Raw genomic sequence first — 23967 nt, forward strand, 5'->3', positions numbered from 1 at the left:
ATCTTAATTTGTGTTTCCCTAATGGGCGATGCTGTGGAGCACTTCGGGTGTGCTTATTATTGGCTTCTGCATATTCTCCCTTGTCGAGTTTCTGTTCACGTATTTTGCCCATTTTTTAAAATTTGGATTTTTTCCCCTTTATTATTAAGTTGGCAGAGTTCTTATATTCTGGAGACAAATCAGTTGTCTTGATCATAAATCTATTATCCCAATCTGCGGCTTGCATTTTGTTTTCTTAACAGTGTATTTCAGTGAGCTGAAATTTTTAATTTTGATGAAAACTAATTTCTTTACAATGAGTGCCTTCTATATCCTAAGAAATCTGCCTCCATGAGCATTATGAAAATCTTCGTATTTTCTTCCACAAGTTTTATCGTTACAGCTCTTACATTTGGGTTTATGACCCATTTTGTGACAATTTTCAGGTATGGTATGAGGTAGAGCTCAGAATTCACTTTTCCCAAGCCAGTGTAGAGTTCTTTCAACATTATTTCCCAATAAGACTTTTCTTTCGCCCCATCATATTACTTTGAGATCTTCATTGAAAATCGATTGATCATATGGGTATGATTCTATTCCCAAATGCTCCTTTTCGCTCGGGCCTATTTATCTGTCTTTAGGCCACTCCCAAATTGTATTTGTTCTTGGTTATCAATATCCTCAATGAATGTGATCTCACATGGTTCCAGGGAAGAGCTTCTCCCCTCTGAAAGTGCTTCCCACATGCTCTGGAAATACACAAAATTACTCCCACGGGGCCCTGGCCATTTATTTTGCAAAGAGCAGTGAGGTTTCCGATGCAAATGTCCTGGATCACTTCAGGAGGTGCGTTAGGAATGCTGTGCTATGCTGGTGACCACCAGGCCTTCCCTGGAAGTGACTTTTGGCTGGATCCAGGGCAGCCCCGGGTGCACCCAGCACCACGGCCAGTCCAGGACCCCTGCTCTCTCTGGGGTCCGTTTCCAGCTGGTGCAGTGTGTGCCCAGCACCCCTTCCAGATACTTCCCCTACAGAAACACCTTCTCCTTCCTCCAGACTTGACAACGGGGGTGGAGGGCAGCCGGGAGCACGGGGAATTCCGTGAGCCAGCTTCTCTCGGCATACCCCAAACGTCCAGAATTGAGTAGAGTAGAAGCACAGCCTCCATTTCCCATCAGGAACCTGCACGAGCCCAGTCTTGGGACTGTGGTGAACCAGAGGACAGCGCGAGCTGGGTGCTCAGATGGAGCCAACCCAGCGCAACGCCACGCGGACACCGTGCGTGAGGGGACAGCCGCCAACAAGCCGCTGACGGCCAATCATTTGTGTTGCAGTTTTTCCAAACCAAAAATGCAATCCTCGCAGTCCTTCCTAACGACGTGCTAAGGCTGCAGCCTGCCTCCTCTTCGTACAGGGGCAGTGACGGTGGGCGAACAACCAGAGAGCGGGTGGGCTCGCCCAGCAAACAGGCAGGCAGCTCCCTAGATGTCCTGCTCTGAGCGGGTTGGTGTGTTTGAGCTGGAAATCCAAACTCCACTATGCTGAAGGAGCTGCTATGGCATAAAAGAGGTAGGGTTCAGATAAAATCCTGAGCGTCCCATTCAATGTGACTTATTAAATCGTGGTGAAACATACAGAAGGTAAAATTTGCCATATTGACCATTTGTAAGCATATAGTACAGTCGCATCAACTATACTAGATTGTTGTGCAACCATCACCACCATCCAGAACCTTCTTATTTTCTCGAACTGAAACTCTGGCCCCTCATCCCCCAGCCCCTGGATCCCACCATTGCATTTTCTCTGTCTATGGATTTAACTCCTCTGGGGACCTCAGATAAGTGGATCCCACTATATTTGTCCTCTAGTGACCAGCTTATTCCACTCTGCATCATGGCCCCAGGGTCCATCCATGTTGGGTAATATTCCATGGTGTGCATACACTACACTGTGTTGTCCATTCATCTGTCAGTGGACACTCGGGTTGCTTTTAGCTTCTGTGAACACAGGTGTGCAGGTATCTCTGTGAGACCCTGCTTTCGATGCTTTTGGGTGTAGACCCAGACGTGGACATGCTGGTTTCACGCTCCCTCCGTCGGTGCACAAGGACGCCGACCCCTGCACAACCTCACCAACCCACTGCCTAGTTGGCTTCTTTAGGGCGGCCATTCGATGGGTGTGAGGTGGTGGCCCAGTGCGGCTTTGATCTGCGCTGCCCTGCTGGTGAGTGTGTCTGCTGGCCGTCTGTATGCCTTCCCTCGCGAAACGTCTATTCAAGTCCTTTGCCTTAAATCTGGATTTCAGATAGACTGGACAATTTTTCAGTATAGGCGTGCCCCACACAATGCTGGAGATTTATATATACTCAATAAGTATCTGCTGTTTATCTAACTCAGTGTCTGGTGTTTTTATTTGATAAATCTGGCAACCCCAGAAAGCAAGAACTTTGAGGATCTAAAACAATCTTTAAATATTTTGCAGTCTTGCTAAGGTGAGCTCTGAAATGGTTTGGTGTATTTTTGTGGGTGTTTGGCTGGTAGCCCTGCTTTATTAGAAAAATGTAATTTCATTTTGAGATGCTCCAGACTAAATCATTTGAGCTTCACATTCCTTGTGTAACATTATTGGGCACCCTTAATGAAATTATAACTCAAGCAAGAGATTTCATTCCCTTGTAGTAAATTAGCTTGGGTTGTGAGGGTTTGGGAGAGCCAGTCCCTCCCTGGCTTATTCTTCTCGTTCCGTAGAATGAAGAAAGAGAGGCATTTTATATTTGAGTTATTTATTGTTCTCTCTGAGTGAACATTATATCATTGCCCGTCCCTACTGGAAACAACAGCTGTTAACAGGCTCCTGAATGAATTTCAATGTGAACACCCCTGGCCTCTGGAAAGCTTGGGTAAAGAGAAAACAGGCTCAGAACTGAAAGAAAAAGAGCACATTTCAGGCCTGGGTCTGAACGCCTGAAGGCTAACTGCAGATAAAACCACTAGCTGAGGTTTTCACGCAAAGTCACACTTAGATGTGTACAAAGAGGGAGCCCCACGAGTCAGCAGTCCCCCTTCCCGAGGACAGAAGCAGACGATGGCATGGGAGCCACCAAAGACTCGGCCCTCCGGTGCCAACAGATTCCTGGAGGCGGGGAGTGTCCCGTGGCAAAGTAGCTCAGCCCCCGTGGGCCAGGCCAGCCAGGAGAACCACCAGGAACCGTACGGGGACAGGCGGGCATCCGAGAACGGGGAGGGCTGCATGTGCCGTCCCTGGACATGCTCTCCTCTGCCCTGGAATAGGTTCCTCTTTGGACAAGTGCTCCCAGCTTCTGAGGTTGGATTCAGTCAGTGGAATCTCTACAGAAAGGAGCTTTTCCTTTGGCCCCTTTATTAGTCCTTTTTCAATGTCTCCCAAGTGCATTCCCATCCCACAATTCCCCAATCTTTCCGTTTAAGAGAGAGATTGCGGGGACTGTAGGTTATGAGCGGCATTGCCCTGGGTCCAGTGGCCCACCCCGGGCTGACTCGGGACAGGTGTTGCCTCACTCCCCCGCAGTGGGGTAAGCGGAGGGCGCTCTCCCGGGCTCCTGTCCCTGCTTCGTCACGTGCCCATTTGCAGGAGGGACGGAGGGGGCCTCCGGGGCCAGCGGGGCCCAGCTGCCCGCTGACTGATTTCTACATCCTTGTTCAAGCCCACAAAGCAAGTTCTCCGCTCATGGGGAGAAAAGGTCTTGGCTTTATCCACACGATTCTCATTTAATTATGGCTTTTTTTTTTTTTTTTTTTTACTTGCTTCACTTCTTCTCTGTGAAATGCCCTGGGTCCCAGGCTCTGCCCCACCCAGCATCCTATGAGCTCACGCAAGGTTCTTGCCCTGGAGACGATCGCTTTGAGTTTTGAGGGACACAGAACAAGAGGAGGGGAGATGCCAAAAATGAGAAAAGAAGAAAGATGGAAATCATAAAGTTGAAAATTGAATGGAGAGAGGAGTTTGATAAAAATGCTGTCAGAAATTCAATAAAAGACTGAACCAGAATGAAGTGGCTGAAACCAAAACAAGCTTTCAAACTCCCTTGTCCAAACCCTCAATAAGAACATAGGAAAGCATTGAGTTTTTCTGAAACTCGGTGTCAAAAGTGCATTTCCTGTTCTTCTTTTCTTTCCAGACAAAGTAAGCATGTTGTCAGCTTTCATCGCTCCCTTCAAGCACTTAAGCCCCGGGGCCACAAACACGGAGGACGAAGACAATCTAAGTAAGCAGTTTCCCTTCCCTGTCGAGTGGAGGGGGTCCCGGCCCCATGCGCAGGGGGGGGTCCTCTACTGTCCCCAAACACTGAGACCCTTGGGGTGATGGTGGGGACTATTTGGGCTTCACCGAGCAGGAGGCTCTGCTCCTGTCCCTCCACCCCCAGAACCCCATCCCCAACATGAATCCTGTCCCCACCAGGGATCCCTTCCTTGCCATGAAATACCATCCTCACCTAGAATCCTATCCTACCTGGAACCCCGTCCCCACCTGGAATCCCATCCCCATCTGGATAGTAGGAAAATATTAGCAGCGACTCTGTAATTGAGAACTCCAAAGATTGTAGGGAAAAATCAGTTTTCTTGAACCCCTCTCCTCTCTTTCCTTTGTTTTTCCCTTCAAAAGGAAGGAAGGAAGGGGGGGAGGGAGGAAGGGAGGCAGGGGGAGGGAGGGGGGAGGAACGGAGGAAAATGAACACAGTTTGTACAACTATTTAACAAGGATGGAGTTGGATGGGTGCCTGCCTGTTGGAACATTTCTGGCTCCTGAAGGAAACCGGGGAAGCCCCAAAGCAGTGCAGGGATGGAAACGCTGGTCCCCCTGCTGAGACCAGTGAGGGGCCCCCTGGGGGGCAGGGCTGGTGTGGGGGGTTCCTGGACGTGTCCAGCATGCTCTCAACCCCCAAACCACACAGATCTCTCCTGCATTTCAGTATTACCTCACAGCTGGGTCACCTTCCGCCCAGTGAGATGGTGCAGACTGTGCTCGTTGCCCAGAGCGGGGAGCTTGCGGGAGCTCACCAGGACCCTGACCAGGGCACGTGGTGGGGGGACCCGCACTGGAGTGCTAGCCACCCTGCCATCGGCTAGTAAGACGCACGGCCAGCAACAGGACTGGAGGCTGAGGGCATGAGCCCGTGTCACTGCACAAATCAAAGTCACAGAGTCGTGGTGCCTCAGAACCAGAGCAGACCCCCCACGCGGGATGGGGACAAAGTCCCCACAGAAATCAGAACGCGGGTCTCTGGGCCACCCGTTCGGGGCTCCCTCCTCAGAGAAGTTGGGCAAATGCTCGTTTTTGTTGTCTCAGGGTCTAAGCGGGAAAACCTCCAGGACCCGGTGGGGGTCCTATTGATAGCCACTTCAGAAATGTGGAATACACACACACACACGTGTGTACATATACACATCAACCAATTCTAAGCACGCACGCACACGTGCCCCAAGCTGAACTGGATGTGCATGCAAAGTGCTTTGATAAAACACCTGGAATAAACACGTTGAGAAAGAAAATCTTCCTCTGCTTCCTCCTCTTTCCCCCCTTGAGGGGCTGGGACCCTGCTGAGCGTGGTAGGTGCCCAGTGTGGGGTGAGACCTCGCCGCCACTGCTCCCATAAGCCCGAGCCAGGAGCCCCAGTGCCTCGTGTGCATAAACTGAATCCCACAGTTGAGATCAGAATCCAACAGGACAATGCATGAAGATGGCTACCAAGGACCTGGAAGAGAGCAAACGCACAAGTTGGCTATTTCCCCCAATCAGTGGAAACCTACAGAGAAGAACGACTTTGAATTGTTACATGTTAGAAAGCCTTTGCAATGCTTGGAAAATCCTTACTTAGAAAACCCTATTTTCAAACACTGTTCAAAGACAAACCTCCCATCAATGCCCCGTCTTCAGCTTCTCCTAGTCTGCCCACACGGTCTCGGCCATTAGCAATCCAAGCACCCTCGGAAGGTGGGAGAGGAGAGCGGGTGAGCAGGGTGTGTGTGCCATGTGTGACGTCTGGTGTACGTGTGCACACACCTGTGCAGGGGGGAAGGGTGGGCTGGAAGGAGCAAGTGTGGCTTTGACTCGGGTGTGTTTGGGCTGGTGCTACACGGAGGTGCTCTGCCCGCCCCGTGTGGAGCACGTTCTGGACCATCAGCGGGCTCCCCCGTGGCCACCGGCACTCACCGCCACTCGTCCCTGGAGCCTGAGCTCCAATGCCAAGGGCAGAGCTGGTGTCAGGGGTCAGTGACCAGAGAGACTCAGCCTGGGAGCCCGTCTGGAAGCCAGCCATCAATGGGGTGGGTTTCCAGGGTCTCCTGGACAGCGCCAGGTTGTTGAGACTTCTGCTCAAGTGGGCAACTCTGCAAGCTTTCTCCTTAAACGCTGAGAGGGAGTGAGTCACTGCCCCAGCGCGATCACCGCTGTGCCTACTGCTGACCCAGGTCACCCGAGGAGGGGTCACTCCCCGAGCTGCCGTCTGGAGGGAGGGAGACCGGCCCACCACACCCGCTTGATCCTCACCCAGACATGGGTCAGACACCACATCCAGGACCATGTGGGACACGTCCTCGAAAGGAGGCACCTTTGCCTGCTGCCGAGAATCAGGCCTGCACTTCTGCAGCCCGAGTCAGCCGGCCCACGTGGCCTCTCGGTGTTCCCAGGGCGTGGTTGTGCCTCAGCGGACCCCCTTCCCAGGCGACTGCTCACCTGCCAAGCACCAGGGCCTCCCTCCAGAGTGAAAGGAGACTCCAGGCCACTGGCCTCGGTCCTGTCAGCCCCCGTCTGATGCAAATGGGGCAGATCAGATGGCCGGTCCCCGGTGCCCTACCACCTGAGGCCACGGCTGCGTCACTGTCAGCCATGCGGCACAGACGTGACTAGTTGGAGAAGTCTGGCTGCCTAATAACCAGACAGACGCTGGCCCCAGAAAGGGGACGGCGGAGGGGGGTGAGGCACACACGTGATACACGGGCTCGCACATGCTGCCTGCGCTCGCCGGAGCCGGACAGCCCTGAGACCACAGGACCTCACCCTCCATGTGACCCGCCCACGTTTGCAGGATGGCCGCCAATGCACAAGTGCAGCCTGCTAACTGGACTTAAGTCTGGGAGGATATATTTCACCTGGAAAGTAAAATTTTAGCCACAGCCACACCAATGTAAAATCCAGCTCTTTCTTTTTTTTTTTTTTCCCTAGATTTTATTTATTTATTTGAGAGAAAGAGAGAATGAGAGACAGAGAGCATGAGAGGGAGGAGGGTCAGAGGGAGAAGCAGACTCCCCGCTGAGCAGGGAGCCCGATGCGGGACTCGATCCCGGGACTCCAGGATCATGACCTGAGCCGAAGGCAGTCGCTTAACCAACTGAACCACCCAGGTGCCCCAAAATCCAGCTCTTTCTCCCTAAAATGCAATTCTTTCATGCATTGGACCTCTAAACGTAGCACCGCTTTTGCTGACACTTTTTGCCAAACAGGAGAATGCAGTCACGGGCTCCGGAGACGGATCGATGTGTGAGAGAGCAAAATGGAACAGTTGCTCTATGTTCTCCCGCATGTGGCTCTGCCGTAGACACTCTCCTCCATGCCTGGCAGTCTCCAAATTGCTGGCCACCAGTCTGTGGTATCTGTCTAATGGAGCTTGACGTCATCTGCCTGTTTTTTCTCTAATTTCCACAACGAAGGACACTGCGACTGTCTGAGTCACAGAAGCCGCAGTCTGAGGGTGTCTGGTGTTCAACACCGTGAGGATGAGGGAATTCGCCCTCGGCCGGCGTGGACGCTCAGGACACCTGCACGTGTTTTCCTCGGGACTGGGCTTTGCCAAGGAAGGCACTGGAATCCAAGTCAGAAATTCTCCAACATGACGTGAGCCATGGATGGGGGCTCCCTGGGGTGGTGGGAGCCGCTGGGCCCCCAGATCAATCAGCCCCGGTTCTGCTGCCTACCATTCGCCCGCAGGCTGATGTCCGCGCGCTGAGTGCACCCACACACGCAGACACAGAAAAAGTGGGGGGGACAGGCAGACCCGTAAATGCACCTCAAGGTGCAACTGACCTGACGAGAGAGTCCCCCGTCCGACCCCCTACGGGGACGTGAGTTTTTGGCAGAGCTGCTCCAAGCCTGACCGACTGCAAGTCCCTGAGTTATGACTGGCAAGCAAAGCAATTATTTGGGAGAACGAATTCCAGGGTAGAATTAAAGGACTCACTAATTCTCATAACCTAGTATGACCCGTCCGTTTGAGCTGTTCCAAATGTACAACAAATACATTTTCAGAAACAAGTCATTTTTATCACGTAATAAACATTCTCGTGCCAAGTCCTGCACCCCAGGACCCAGGGCAAGTCCAGGCAGGTGGGGGCCACCGATCTTCTCTCAGACCCTTCAAGGCAGGGGCAACCGTCACCTCCACAGTGGCCGTGATCAGTCATCACAAAGCACACGGCCTGGAAGCCTGCAGCGCTCACGGATCACCGTTTACAGATCACGTGGAAAGTTTCATGGGTTGTCTGCCCTGAGCCACACAGCAGCCCCCATGTGGCGGGTTCTGTGAGCACCACTCAGCCGTCAGCGTGCTTTCCTGTGGTTCCCAGATGAGCTGGTGCTCACGCCGCCCGTGAGGCCTGGGGATGGCCCCCCGAGAAGGCCAGCGAGAAGTGCACGGCTGCGGGGTCAGCACCGGAGGTGAGCTCCCGGACAACTCCCAGATGCTGGGAGCCTGCTGTCCACATCCAGCTGCCTCCATGTACGGGATAAAGGGTTCAAGATCAGCGACGTGCCTGAGGGGTGACTCCCCCAGGGCAGACCAGGCCCTGCTCTCCTTGGATGAGGACAATCTGCGTCCCCCTCCCACCTCAGGGGTGACCCACGGGGCCCAGGAGCCGAAGCCTGTGCTGGGAAAGGAGCCCCGTGTGCTTGGATGCCTCAGGGCCCAGACCCAAGGGAGCATGTGCGGCGCAGGTCCTGGGCAGCGTGGCCTCCTGACTCTCACCTCTGGATCATTCTGACAACAGAGAACGGAAGCCTATTAACTAGTGGAGAACAAAGTGGTCAGGGGAAGGGACTGCGAAGGACCCCCTTCCCTGGGGAAGAAGGAAATGTGACTTTGTGAAGTCGGAGCTGGAGTCCCATAAGAAATTCACGTGGGATCGCTGCAGCGAAAGTCCCGCAAACTGGTGTGGGGTTTTCACGGCGGACCTGGCAAAGTGGCGCGTGGTTTTCCAGACACGGCCCATGTATCTCTAAGCAGCGCTGGAGCTGCGGCGTGGGTGGGGTCGCTCCGCGAGGCAGCCTCCCATCCCCTCGCCATCCGTCCCCTCGCCGTCCGTCCCCTGGGGACCGGGAGTCACCGTGCGCGTCTCTCCCATGGGATGGCTGTTGACTCTCAGAAGCTCTGACGCTGACTGAAAGGGAGAGACGCACGGTGTGTTTGTGTTGCACTCTGGGGCCCACAGGCTCATGACAGAGGGGTGCGCTCAGACCCGGCCTCAGGACAGCCTGGAGCCTGCGCCATGTGACAGGACAGACGCTGCTACCCTGCCTCCTGGGGGGGGGGTCCCAAATTCCAGGGGAAACTCAGCAAGGAAGAGCTCAGCAGTGTCTGCCTCTCTCGTTCCTGCTATTTTCAAAAAGAGGTGTTTCCTGTATGTCTGGGTTTGGGCTGAGCCTCTTCCTGATGCTCCTTTAGTTCAAGCTTGGAATAATCTCATAGGGCAAGTGCCGTTAAAACCCACATTTGCCATTTTGAGAAAGTAGAGTTTGGGCACATGGAGGGACTTGCCCCTGGTCACACGCACCTGAGAGGCAGGGGGGACATTGACGTCTTGTGTGATGGAGCCCCGAGCTGGTGGGGTGACCACTGCCCTGTCTGCCTCCTACAGCTTCGGCCAGCCACGCTCAGACCCCACAGGCCAGTTAAACAGAGCACGCCAGCCGAACCCCCACTCTGCGAGTTTCCAAAACCAGAGGTTGTGGCTCGTGTATCCGGGATAGGGCCCAGAAGCCCACTTTTTTCATCAATTATTATTCATTGTTGGTTATTATGGAAGGGGCCTTCATGCCACAGTCTGATAACCATGGCTGGTGCCACGGACAATGGTATCGAGGGCAGCTGTGGGCGCTGGGAGTCAGGGAAGAGAAGGGTTGGCCTGCAAGGGCTCTTCCTCCAAGACAACCCTTTCTACCTCAAAAGGTCATCCGAGATGCTGGCCACCTCACTCTCACTACCAGTCTCACCAATCCCCACCCTGTGGGAAATCAGTAAGAAATTGGAACACACCCAGCAGTTTTGAACGCAATCTAGAATGGGGCTTTTTGGCTGGGTTGGATTTTTTTTCTCATCTTCACGTTCAATTTGAGAGGCTGCATGGTTAATCTGACCCACTGTCTCTCGGCCTGAAATTCCCCCCCCCGGCAGAGCTCCTTGCTACCTGTGAGACGCATAATCATTAACAAAGGAGGCAGAGACTAAGTGCTTGATATTTGGAAGGTAATTATTTCTGCTAAAATAGTCTGTAAATGAATGCCATCCACCTCTAACTTATAAAACCCTCTGCATCATGCCTTTGAACAGTTACCTCCGCAAACCTAACACTGTATGGAAGCAAACTGCTGGAGGAAATGCCAACTGAGCCAACGGGCTCGCGGTGAGCGGCTGGGGTTCCTCAATCCGAGAACATGTCCCCTAGGGCGCATCCCCCAGAGAGGGCACCTCTCTGCGCTGACACGCTGCACATCTCCGTTAGATTCTCCGCCACAATACCACGAGGGCAAGGTCACGGAGTCTGCCACACTCACCGCTGCCCGGCTTCCGCACAGGACTGAGGGGCGCCCACACGACAGCTGTTCAGGAGCCACGGGATCAGCCCCAAGCTTCCACGTGCTTAACGAGAACAAACTCACTCCCGACTGCCGGGGACTTCTGCATGGGCCCCGCCTGGCTCTGGGCGGCCGCCTCGCCTCCCACGTCTGTCCGAACCAAGGGCCGACTGCGCTCAGCATCCTCACCGCCTCCCAGAGCCCAGCACAGGGTGTCCCTGTAAAGGAGCCAAGAAAATGATGGGACTATTCTGCTTCTGTAAAGCCAGGTTTACAGCAGCCGCGAACATTCCCGGGACACTCCCATCTCGACCAACGAGCCCGGATCAACCGGTTCCCTCTTTGAGCCTTGTTTCTTCTCGAACATGGTGCTGTGATCCCCACGCAGGCTGGATTTTAGGAATAAGAAGGTCTGAGGGAGCCTCCGTGAAAGGCACCTGCACCGCTCACCACTGACACCCTCGGAGGATTTCAGCAGAGACCTGAGGGGTCAGTGCCCCAGAAGCACATTCACCTGCAGAGCAATCAGGACTCCCATGTCATCCACGCCTGAGATTGCCTAAAAACAACAGTATCACCAGCCACGAGCAGTCCAAGATGGCCAGGCCATAGAAGTTAAATTATCATTACATGCATCCTCCACCTACAGTTAGCAAAGGATGGTTTTGCTAAATTTACTTCATATCATTTCTTGCCAAGGAAGGAAGGAAGGAAGAAAGGAAGGACGGAAGGAGCCATCACAGACACCAAGGAAGTGGCCCCCTGAGCCCGCATGCAATTTCCTCCTTGTGTCTTGGGGGAAGTAGGAACACCTCGAATCTTTACCACCTGCGTGTGATTACACCAACAATCTGTAATGTCTGTGTCCGTATAATTTGAACTAGCGATATCCTTGTCTACGTATTATTTTCATCATCTAGCACATTCCTGAGGTTCATCCACGCTGACACACACAGATGTGGCTCGTTAAACACGGTGCCACGTAGCAGTCCATTGTATGAGGACACCACCGTTCACCCCCCACCGGCCCCGGCGGGAAAGGCCTCCCTGACCTCAGTGTTGCCCACAGCTGTTGGGGGCACAGGGCCGCCTGTCCGTTTGGTTGGGGCAATGCTGAGGGTTGCCCAGGCCCAGGGCAGGCGGCTGGCCTCAGCCCTGACCCAGCACAGCCGGTGCCCAGGGCAGGAGACAGCAGCAACACGCAGGGGGCCGTGCGCCCCACACACGCCCCCAACACCTCCGTCTCAGAAATGCGTCTCTGCAAGAGCTGCCCAGGAATGCGGGTCCTCCTGCCTCCGGGCAAGCGGCCCCACTTCTGGGGTGCTGCTCCCCAGGTCTCCCCGCAGGTGCCCGCCCTGAGCTTGCCTCCCTGGCTGGCGGGCCGTGCTGGTGGCGGGCTCGCGTGCACCAAGGCCCAGTCTGCGGCCCAGCAGTGCCGTCGTCAGCTGCCAGTGCCCGGGGTCACGGCTGTCTTTCTCACCTGCAGGTATCAGCAGCGCCGACGTGAAGGAAAACCGCAACGTGAGCAACCTGGAGGCCCGGCCCCTGCCCGCTGGTGACGGGGCCAGAGGTGGTGCGCCCGGCGTGAAGAGGAAGAGGCCCCTGGAGGAGGGCAACGGCGGCCACTTATGCAAGGTGCAGCTCATCTGGAAGAAGCTCTCGTGGTCCGTGGCGCCCAAGAACGCGCTGGTACAGCTCCACGACCTGCGTCCGGGCCTGCAGTACCGCATGGTGTCCCAGACCGGCCCGGTGCACGCCCCCGTCTTCGCCGTGGCTGTGGAGGTGAATGGGCTCACGTTCGAGGGCACGGGGCCCACCAAGAAAAAAGCCAAGATGCGGGCAGCCGAGCTGGCCCTGAGGTCCTTCGTGCAGTTCCCCAATGCCTGCCAGGCCCACCTGGCCATGGGCAGCGGCGCCGGCCCGTCCACGGACTTCACCTCGGACCAGGCCGACTTCCCCGACACGCTGTTCAAGGAGTTCGAGCCGGCCGCCCCCGGCGAGGCCTTCGCGGGCCGCTGCCCCGCGGACGCCGGGCTGTTGCCCTCCGCCTGCCGGAGGGGACGACTGCTCTGCCACCCCCTGGACCTGGTGGGCCCGGCGCGGCCGGACAGACCCAGGCCAGGCCCCGTGGCCCTGGGTGACAGGAACCCCGTGGTCGTGCTGAACCAGCTGCGCTCCGGCCTGCGCTACGTGTGCCTCGCAGAGCCGGCCGAGAAGCAGCGCGCCAAGAGCTTCGTCATGGCCGTGTGCGTGGACGGCAGGACGTTCGAAGGCTCAGGACGCAGCAAGAAGCTGGCCAAGGGCCAGGCGGCTCAGGCTGCCCTCCAGGCTCTCTTCAACATCCGGCTGCCCGGCCACATCCCCAGCAGGAGTAAGAGTCACCTCTTGCCCCAGGTGAGATGCGCAGGTAGCTGGGGCAGGTGGTATTCTTCAGAAGCTCGGAGGACGGGGGTGGTGGCGGGCACCAGGCAGGCCCCTCTGCTCCCAGCACTGCAGGCTCACAGGGCCCCCGACCCCGTCCTGGGAAAGCCAGGCTCTGCTCGGCGCCCTCCAAAGGCCCCCTTTCCCAGCCTCCTCATTAGGAGCGTTTTTCAGGCGTGTGGAGAGAGTCGTGTGGGTGTAGGAGAGAGTGTCCACACCCCGCGTTAGCAGAGCTGGCCCTAGCGACGGCGATCCCCTCCACGAGGGCAGGAGCGGGGCCCCCGGTCCACAGAGAGAGGCCTAGCAGCAGGGAGCCCGGCTTCTTCCCCAGACCTGTCAGTGACCGGGCCGCCGGACGGAGAGCAGCATGCATGAGGTGTGTGCCGGGGGGTGGTCTGGGGGCGTCTGCAGCTGGGGGTCCGCAGAGAGCCCCGCGACTGTGTCTTCTCTCATCCCGGTGGTGCCAACTGCAGGCAGGAGCGCGCGCGGCCGCCTGGGCGCCCCGGCCGGGCCAGACGGAGGCGGGGGTCCGAGGCCTAGGCCGGTGCGAAGCGGAGGGCTCCGGGAGGGAGGGGGCGCTGGAAGCCGGCGGCAGGGCCACGTCACGGCCGCTCCGATCGCGACAATGGGTCTGCTTCTCACAAGGGTTTGGGGAAGACTGTGCAGCGCCGTCCGTGTGTCGGGAACTATCCTGATGCCATTTTGAAACATCCTTCCAAGTCCTGTAAGTGCTCACGTGTGCACATCACCCTTTGTCTCGCCGTTCTGAGAACGATCTGTGGGCGCCGCTCCCAGGTCGGATCCAGCGTCCTTGTGCGCTTCGGCATCGACCGAGGACAGAAGTGTGTCACAGGCGGGTCAGAGTGAGCCCCGCGTGGCTGTGCGTCCCCGCAGAGCCATCCGAGCAAAGACAGCAGGACAGAGCCCGGAGCGGAGCCGCGACCCGGGCAGGCATTCACTCGCTCCTTCCTTCACTCACTCGTCCACTTGTTCCTTCCTTCCTTCATTCGCTCCTCAGCATGGCGGCCGCGAAGCCGGCAGGGATCCGCCCCCACTGCGGGGTCGGGGACGGGGGGAGACCACTGAACAGGAATCCCCGTTTCTCTGCGGCCTCTGCCCCCGATTCCTTCCTTTCATTTGGGACGTTTGTTGAGCATTTTACAGAGCGGGTTGGAGGCATCTAGACCGCATCGCCGCCTGCCTTGCCTTTCAACCCGCCCTCAAGGGACCCACCGTCTAGCCGTTTGCCGAGCAGCTCGGCACCCGAGCCCGTCCCCGGGCACCTCCGAAGGGGAGGCCATAGCCCCGCTCTCTCCTCCCACACCCCTGTTTTGTTTCACGTCCGCCTTTGTTCCTTCCCGCCCCTGTGTCTCGGGTATCTGTGGCTTAAACCTGCCAACGGCGCCCAAGGAAGCCACTGTGCTCCCCGTGGCAGGGTGAGCCTTCCCCGAAGAGGCCCCTCGCCCCAGCCCGCAGCAGGCCGCCACCAGCCGGGCCTTTCTCCCCGCCCCGATGAAGGTTGGAGGGTGTCAGGGAGCTCTGGCCATGACGCCTTTCCCTTTCATGCTGTCAACCCTGAGCCCTGGGACGGAGGGACCAGGCAGCACCACAGCTCTGTAACAGCTGTTCGACCCCAGGGCGCAGGACACCACTCAGAGCCACGGCCGCTGAATGATTTCTCTCTGACAGTCCGCCAACCACCCCGACTGGATGACGGAGGGCGGGGATCAGCGTGAGGGCTGGGGCCATCCAACACACCCAAGGCACTGCCATCCTGGAGGCTCATTGCCTGCTCGCCTCGCCCCTGCACCCCGGGCTCGGTGGGGCTAAGCAAGCCAGGGAACCCAGGACCTGGCACCACCAGGGGCTTGACTGAATGTGAATCCCTGTCTTGGACGTGGTCTGGATCTGGGGGCTGATCTTTAATTCAAAGACAGATCCCAAGAAATCCTGTAAGTCCTGCTGTGCTTTCCTGCTCTGCCCAACGCCCCCTGCCCCATGGTCCTGGGGTCCCCTCACTGTGCTGTTAGCACCTGCACCGGGAGAGCGGCCAGGCACCCAGAAAAGGCCGGGGCCCACTGAGGAGGACGGCAGTCCTGCTCGCCGCCGGACTGAGCATTCCACGTTCCCGGCCCTGACTCCAGGTCCGCCCCACGCAGGGTGGCCTTAGTGAGCGGGTGACAAACCAAGAGTGTGGTGGGCCACAGAAGCAGGGTCTCTAAGGCTTTCACCAAAGGCTCCACCTGCCGTGAACAAACCCAGAGTGCTCTCGGCTGGAAGCTCCCTCTGTAAGTGATACACACTGAAGGAAAGATTCAGACGTGACGGCACACAGAGCCATGTGGGGTGCGTATTTAACGCCGCTGTGGGCCCCACTTTGGTGGGGTGCTGGGGCATGGAGCGGGACCCCCGCAGTTCTGACTTCCACACAGGTGGTCAGCTCACCTGCACCGTTCAGCCTGGAGAGCAGGACCACGCGGGCCTGGCAGGGTGCACCGGACGCTCACTCTGTCCTAAAGACGAGTCTGGGTGAGCGCAACCTCCCCAGCACCTGCAGCTGAAGACCTGTGGGGAGCCTGTCCGGAGTGGCCCCTGCGCTGTGCTGGTCACCCAAGTATCAACTTTGCTGGGGGTGCGGGACATCAACTCCTCCAGGCTGAGTGTCACTCCCCACCAGGGAAGGCAAATTGCACGCACTTGCTTCCACTTCTAGTTTGAAGGAGGAAGTTCTAAAGAACAATATGCTCAGTGACAATTAAAATCGTAGGTATTGATTTCTCTAGGATCTGATTTTCACCAATTCCTTTATTGGGGGTGTTTCTCAGAACTGGGCTAGTTTCGTTCCTTCACTTTCCCGAGATCTGGCTTTGGGTCTCTTATCCAGAAGGCTGAGACCAAGACTTTATTATCAGGTACAGACCTGAGGGGGGGTCTGTAACACTCACAAGTGTGCAGGCTGTGCATCTGCAAATATCAGTTGATAAGGATCATCGACGCAGACCAGGAGGTAGCTGGCCCATTTTCCTGGGCTGCACTTGGTACACCTTCTCAGGGCAGGACTCCTCTAGCTTACAAGATACTCGTGATAACGAGACCGTGTCAGGATCTACAGATGGTCCCCAACTTAAGGTAGTTCAACTCGACAACGTCCAAGCTTTACGATGGTGCAAAAGCGATACACATTCAGTAGAAGCCATTCTCTGAGTTTTGAGTTTGGGTCTCGTCCCGGGCTAGTGGCCAGTGGGATGATCTTGCCTCGTGAGCGGCTCCCCGTCAGCCCCGCGATCACGGAAGTAACAGCGGATCCACGGACAACAGTCCCACACCCATACCCACCGTCTGCTCTTCACGGTGAGTGCCGTATTCGATACACTGCGTGAGACCGTCAACACCGGGTTATCAAGTAGGCTTCGTGGGAGAGGATTTGTCCCAACCGCGGGCTGATGTAAGTGTTCTGAGCACGTTTCAGGTCGGCGAGCCTACGCTGGGACGGTCAAGGTTAGGGGTATTAAATGCATTTTTGACTTAAGGATATTTTCCATTTACAATAGGCTTATCGGGACCCAACCCCATCAGAAGTCAAGGATGATTTCTAAATGCTCATTCCCTGGAAGCATTATCATAAAAAAAGATAAAATCAAAATCTCTCTCTCTCTTTGGCCTTCACTTCCCACCCCTAGCATGAAAAGACTTGAATTCATAAAAGCACTAGATCCTGTCAGAAGGGCATCTCTCCCATCGCCTCCCATGGTGGACAGGAGCAGGCCTTACAAGGAGAGTGGGTAATGTCAGCATGGTCTCAGGAAACAGCCCCTCGGGTGAGAACAAGCACGGTGACTGATTATGTGAGCTTCTCTTTCACACTCAATGATCCCCTTTGTTTTGTTTTGTTTTGATGTGTCTCAAAGATTTGTCTTTGCCATAGAGTAAGAGAGGGAGCAACTTCCGCCTGTTCATGTGGGGGCTTTGCTGGGACCGCGGCCTCCGGGGATCCTTGCGGGAAAGTGATGCAGCCCAGCTCTGCTCCTGCATGTGTCACTACACTGAGGAGAGGAGAAACCATGGGAATTTAGGACACAACGGAAAGGAAACTTTAACAGCGAGTTTGGATCAGAGCTCGAGTGCACAGCCCCATTTCATGGAATCTGCCCCTAGAATTAGCTGCAGAATGAGGCCGGGGGGACTGTTGCGGCCTTCTCCACAGCTGTGCTGTAGGACGCTAATAGCATGTTTGCACAAACGCGCCGTCCTTCTCCCAAACCCCAAGGTGACCCCCAGCTGCCCCTGGCCACTTTACAGATGGTTTTTCTGATCTCGTACTCCTGCTAATCTCTCTCACTCAATAGGAGTGGCATCCTAACCGCCGTAATGCAAAACCGTTAATTAATATTGCCATAATAAATTAGCAAGAGAGGAGCCCTCAAATTTTAAATAGGCTTAAATTAGAAACAGATAGTTATGGAAATCATATCCACTTGGCTTTGAAATGGCTTAACACTGTCCACGCTGGTTTCCCCGAAAAACACACAAAACCAGCAGCAGATGCCCAGGCGTCCTCACCGCGCAGCTCTGGGGACACAGGAAGGGACAGCCAGGTCTGACTCTGCCGTTGGCCACGGGTCCAGCCTGGGGCAGTTCCTGAATGACATCTGAGCAGAGTCCTGGAGCTCTGCTGTTCCCACAAGCAGGAAGGACAGTTCTGGACTCCAAGTCACACTGTCTGACGGGATTTCAGTTCCTCGGCTGTTCTCCTGTTGTCTCCTCGGGGAGTGGGACTAGGGTCTGACCTCACCACATCCAGGCACCTGCTGATGCAAGAGACCCAAGGTGGCTCTGACCCATCTTCAGAGCATGACTCTGGCCACAGACATAGCAAGCCAAAGAGGGTGGCCAAGCACTGACCTGGGGTTCTCTGGGGACGTCCCCTGAGCCTCATAGGCATTGCCAGAAGGTGTGGGGGGCCTAGAGGCATCCGCACCCACATCCCTTCCCTCATCCTCTCCCTGCTCTACCTAGATGCCCTCCCTCGTCACCACTGTCCCCAAAAAGCTGTGTGTCGGGGAACCAGAGCTCTCCTTCCACTCAAAATCATCCAGACAGGTGGTCTCAAAGGCAGTGCTAATCTGGGTACAGTTGGGTTATAAAGAACAGGTGGGTACCTGTGCATCCGACTTGGAGAGGTGTGGTCAGTGAGAGCTGGGGCAGAGGATGGATTCCACCTAATTGTGGGGAAACATCTGGGTGAGATTCAGCATCTTGGGATGCTTACAAAAGTTAATCTCTGTGGGAGTCCATTCAGGCTGCTTAACAGAATACTGTAGATGGGGTGGTTAATAAACAACAAATTACTGCCCCCAGCTCTGGGGGCTGGAAATCCAAGATCAAGGTGCTGGTAGATCCTGTGTCTGGTGAGTACTCTTCCCAGCTGTCGCTGTGTCCTCATGTGGGGAAGGGTCGACGGGGCTCCCTGGGGGCACTAATCCCTCATGGGGGCTCCACCCTCATGACCCCGCCCAGAGGCCCCAAACCTGACACCACCACCTTGGGGGTTAAGTGTTCCATACAAACTTTGGGGGGGTGGGTCACAAAGATGGACTCCGGCGATCTATCAACCACGAACTTTAAACAGAATGCTGTGGACTACCATTCAAGTCAGAATAAGCCAACTTACTCTAACCCCATGGCCCAGGCCAACCCACCAACTCAGCCTCTTGTCACTCTGCCCTCAGTCCCCATCTCCCCATCTCCCCCTTCGCTAAGGAGCCAGCACAATTTGCTCAGTTAATGACTAGAAGCATTCTACATGTGATTCCCTGAGCCCTTGCTCAGACCCACCCAGCCCGCGTGAACATGGGCCGTGCTCTGAGAGAAAACACGCATCTCCGTAACCACCACGGAAGAACAGACTCACTCGGTGCCACCCAGCCATCCAGCTGGATCAGCAGCTGAAACACAAGCCCCCTTCCCTGACCACGACCACAGGATGAGGCCTGAGGCCAGGACCTTCTCCACAGGATGCCTTTTCATAGATTAACAAGAACAAAGAAACAACTTTGTTTTGCTGCAGAAATGCCCTGTGGGGGGAGGGGACTGTTCTGAAACAGCGGAGAAAAGGCACCCGAGTTGGCCCGCGGCAGCACCCCCATCCTCCCCTCTCCAAGCTGCAGGGAAGGCCCAGGAACGCGTGCTTGATTTGGGGTACTAGGAGTTTATTTGGGAATGCAAATATTAAAAATGTAACATGCTTATGCAAAGTCCATACACAAAGAACCTTGGTCTTTACCATCTCAGATAAATATGCTTATCGCCTTATCACTGAGCATCCCCACAGTGGGGAGCAAGGATGTTTTCTTCCAATTGAACACGGTGATGGCTTTTAGTCAGGATGTGGAGAGACCTCAGAACCACAGCAGAGAGGCAGGTGCTGAGGAGGACGTGCAGAGGCCGTCCCCTGTACCAGCACTAAGAAATTATAAAGTCGTGGGCGCCTGGGTGGCTCAGTTGGTTAAGCGACTGCCTTCGGCTCAGGTCATGATCCTGGAGTCCCGGGATCGAGTCCCACATCGGGCTCCCTGCTCAGCGGGGGGTCTGCTTCTCCCTCTGACCCTCTCCCTTCTCATGCTCTCTATCTCTCATTCTCTCTCTCAAATAAATAAATAAAATCTTTAAAAAAAAAAAAAAAAGAAATTATAAAGTCGTAATGCGGACACATTATCATGTCCGATTTTTGTTAATGGCTTTAATCAGATGAGCCAACCAGTCAAGATGAACCCACTTCTTGGACCCGCAGAGCCGAATCAGTGATTTCTACGTCTCTCTCTGTCTCTCTCTCCCAGACACATGCACTATGCACACATGATATGCAAACACACATGGAGGTGCGTAATTCTGCATCGAGAGAGAAGACACTCACCTGCGGTTTGGGCAAAGGTGGAGACACATGCCCGTCCTTAGTGTCACATTTCAGAGACCTAGCAAAAGGTGTTTTCCCCGCATGGTTACCTGATGTCTCTGCAGCTGTTTTCGCGTCTGCGAGGGGCGGTTCTGACGGTCGTTTACAGCAGGGGCGCAGCGCCCTGTGGCCACCAGTTACTCTCGGTGTTGCAGCGTGAGGCCAGGCCTTCGGAGAGAGACGTGAGGTTTGCTTGGATGCGCAGGCTCCTTACAAGGGGTTGGCAGGAAAAATACAGCAACAACACTTACATGAGCAAAGTATGTGCTGTCCACCCGAAACTCGAATGGACTGGATGGCCTACGTTCCTATTTGCTAAAAACTCGGTGGCCCTGCTTGCAACTGAGAAGCGGAGGGCTTGTCTGCGGCCACCCGCCATCTTACTCACACCGCCCCGTCCCTCTGAGTGCAGAGAAGCCTGACGAGCTGGTGGCGTGGGTGCGGACACTGTGCCCCGGGCTGGGCTCCTGCCCTCCCCCCAGGATACCACCATCCCCTCCCGCTAGGAGCCAGCGTCCAATCTCATTCCTGTGTGAGCGTGTCTTCTGAGGATGCGGTGCTGACATGGGGCAGGACCCCCGGGCTGATGTCGGCGTCCCGGTTCCGTGGAGAACCTCTGTGCGCTGGCAGCCACGGACTCCTTTATTCCTCCGCGTTCACCGCCCGGCGTCACTGATGCTCAACTCTAAGAGGCTTGACGTGGGCCCCAGAGCCAGTGTGAGGTTCCCTCATTGAGCATCCCGGTCTTGGTCTTGGGGCGCAGGGCGGGCTGAGTCTCGCCTGGGGCCAGCCCCTCCCCCTCAGCCACCCTGGGTGACAACCAGAGGAGGCCCCAAGGGAGTCTTCCAGATTGTTAAGTGGCCACTCGCTCCGTAAGGCTGTGGAAGGCTGCTCTGTAGGTATTTTGTTTGAGAAGAGGGGAGGGAGCAACGGGAGGAAAAGCACCTGCTGCTTGATCCAGAGCGGTGGTGCTTCCTGAGAGCAGGCATCACAGAGGCCACCACCCAGGCATCCCCCCAAAACGAACCCGGGCTCTCTCTGGCCACTCTCCTGGGTCGGATCAGTGCCCTGGGCAGACGCTGCCACCACCAGGGCAGGTAGACATCATGGATGCCAGGATGATCTGCTGGCCCATAAGGTTCCGGAAGCCTGTCTGCCTCCCTGGAATTGTTCTGCTGGTCTGCGACCACGCTGCCCGGGCCAAGCCTATGATTATGCAAGCAGCCTCTCAACACCTCTGCTCGTCTGGGTTTTGTGACCACACGCACCCTCCTGTGGCCCACGAGGAGAGAAAGGCAGCATTTTATAGGAGGAAGAAGGCTAGCCACGACCAGCCCTCCCGGGACCCCACCGAACCTTCATTTCCTTGTTTCCCCAGCACTGACTGACAGGTCACCTCACTGTCACTGCAGATGGAAAAAACCTGCTAAACTTCTCTCCTTGGTGAGGATGCTCAAGGCTTTAACAACATATTTATACATTTGTACAAGGCATATGCAATGTCCAGCGTGCGCACCGTATGTACTCGCGGGATACACGTTTATATGTACAAGGCACATGCAGCATGCGCACTGTACGTACTCAGGGACTCAGGGACTCAGGTGCTGAGGGTCGCAGCGGCGAGACAGGGGGCCTGGGGCCCCTTTCAGGGCGTGCGGATTCCTCCTGCAAGAGGGGGCTCCTACAAGGAGACTCTGGCTGACTTTGCAGCAAGAACAGCCCTGAACTAACTGCATCATTTCTGTCCATTCTGGAAGCATCTTTAATCTTCAGCTTCTACTTTGTGTCACTGGGATCCAGGGAGGTCGTAACTACATCTGCTTTGAACACCACACAGACCACGCACATGCCATCTTTCTCTCTCCAAACCAAGATCCACAAAACAAAACCAAAATTCTGGCCCGTGCTGAGAACACATCCAACTGAAATCCTATGTTTGCAAAAACTGTAAAAACATTTTTTTAATCACTCAAGCCTTTTAAATTTCAATGTTTTCCTCCCACATTCCAACAGAGAGCTTTGGGGATTCCCTGGATTGGGGATCCCTTCCCTTCATGAACACAGCCAAGAGTCTTGCTATTGAGATGGAAAGACTTTCAAAAAATAAAAAAAAAAGAACAAAAAGTCAGAATAATAAATGGCAGGAGACAGGGGACTGATGTGGCAAAACCCCTCTTTTCCCAACTCGCTTCCCAGCCCCCTGAGACCAAGGAGCCGGTGGACGAAGACCAGAATGGCAGGGGTCTGGGAAGGGGGCGTCCAGAGGGAGGCTGAGGCACCCAGCACGACCAGCTTCCTCACCTGGGCCGGATGAGGCTGACTTTCCCGAGTGCCGGCGACTCACGGACAGAGCCGACACCTGTGCCCAGCCTCCCCCAGGAGCAGACAAACCCGGGCGGTGGAGGGTGGAGAGGAAACACCAGGAATAATCGTGTCTAGAACGTGCCCGGATGCCGTGCCCCCTGATGCGTGGGGAGGCAGTGTGCTGACGAGGGGAGCTCTGAGCTCCAACATCTGAATCTCAGCCCCGGTCCTCCCAGACACCGTCTGTGGGGCTGGACAGCTTAGCCTCCTCCCTGCGAAGTGGGCACGTTGACACGAGCGGCCACACCACACGCATCCTGGCGACCGGTCAGATGCTGACTCCGTATCTACACCCGGACCGCCGTGTTTGCAAGCGAGCAGGAGGAAAGAGCCCAGGGAACGGGGTCCTGGCGGGACGGCCCCCAGGCCCTGCGTCCTGGACAAATGGCACTTTCTGCTGTCCGCAGTGGCCACATCGGGTGGAAGAGACACGTAGGACCAGAGGGGAAAAGCGTCACAGGAAAAATGAACTGATGGCAAAGGAGTGACGTTCAGCCACGGGAACCTGGGGGCTTCTGACTGACTCTAACTGGATTCGAGCCAGATGTAGCTCTCACCTGTTTGGGCCACAGAACGCTTGGAGGCCCACAGTCACATGCACAATGGGCTCCCTGTCCCCTCGGCCATAGAGACCCTCCTCGCTCTCCAAGAAAATGTCAGAATGCAAGACGGCAAAGTGAGGCCGTAAAAATAGCTTCAAAACTCTCACCATCTACACCAAAAGCAGGTCTTTCCAAACCTCGTGTTCCATTGTTGGGACATCTGCACGTGACCTCAAGTAGGTTGGCACCGTCACAGACGGACGCCTCTGTCTCCGCGGGACCAGGACAATCTCCGCCAAGGGTAACTGTTCAACGTTTCGGCGCTGGAGAAGCTCCCCTTCTTAATGGAAGTACGGACTTGGAAACTATCCAAAGTTTGGCACAAATCCACTGTGCCCTGCACTGGCTGGTATTTTTTGCTTTGTCTGTCTGCTTTTAATCCCTTTTGTAATCAAAGCAAATGGGTACAGGCTGAAGGCATCAGGAAAGAAAAACAGCAAAGGTACAGGCCGGAGATTGGTGGAGAATCTTTACAAACTGCTAAATGAATTAGTGGAAGGCTCTGATGGACCCCCCACATGAAACCGCTGGGAGGGCCGGCGCCAGGAGGATGCCGCTCTCCTGAGAGTCCAGCCAGCAGGAGATGCAGGCAGATCCGCGCCACTGTGAATGCATTGTTGCAATACTGCAGACCCCAACTCAATCCCCTTGTTCTCTGGGGCTCGGGGTTGACCCTGAAGGAAGGCCGCTGTGGGCTGGGTGTACGATTATGCCACCAGGGAGGGACACAGCCGGATGGCTAGGAGCCAGGGAACCGAGAACCGGAGGGATCCCAAGAGGAAAACAGTGCTTCAAATCCAGAATCTGGGCCCCTGCAGAGGCTGCTGG

General features: G+C 55.6%; 1 protein-coding gene across 1 annotated transcript in view; it reads left to right on the forward strand.

Moving 5' to 3' along the window:
* Positions 1-1517: 1517 nt before the first annotated feature.
* Positions 1518-23967, forward strand: part of ADARB2 (adenosine deaminase RNA specific B2 (inactive)) — a 128148-nt gene continuing 105698 nt past the window's right edge. The window contains exons 1-4 of the mRNA XM_021690906.1: positions 1518-1548; positions 2140-2202; positions 4136-4222; positions 12287-13194. Coding sequence (XP_021546581.1) covers positions 1518-1548; positions 2140-2202; positions 4136-4222; positions 12287-13194 — 1089 coding nt within the window. The remainder of the gene's footprint in view (positions 1549-2139; positions 2203-4135; positions 4223-12286; positions 13195-23967) is intronic.

This window comes from Neomonachus schauinslandi, chromosome 5 (genome assembly GCF_002201575.2).
Source record: "Neomonachus schauinslandi chromosome 5, ASM220157v2, whole genome shotgun sequence".
NCBI lineage: Eukaryota > Metazoa > Chordata > Mammalia > Carnivora > Phocidae > Neomonachus > Neomonachus schauinslandi.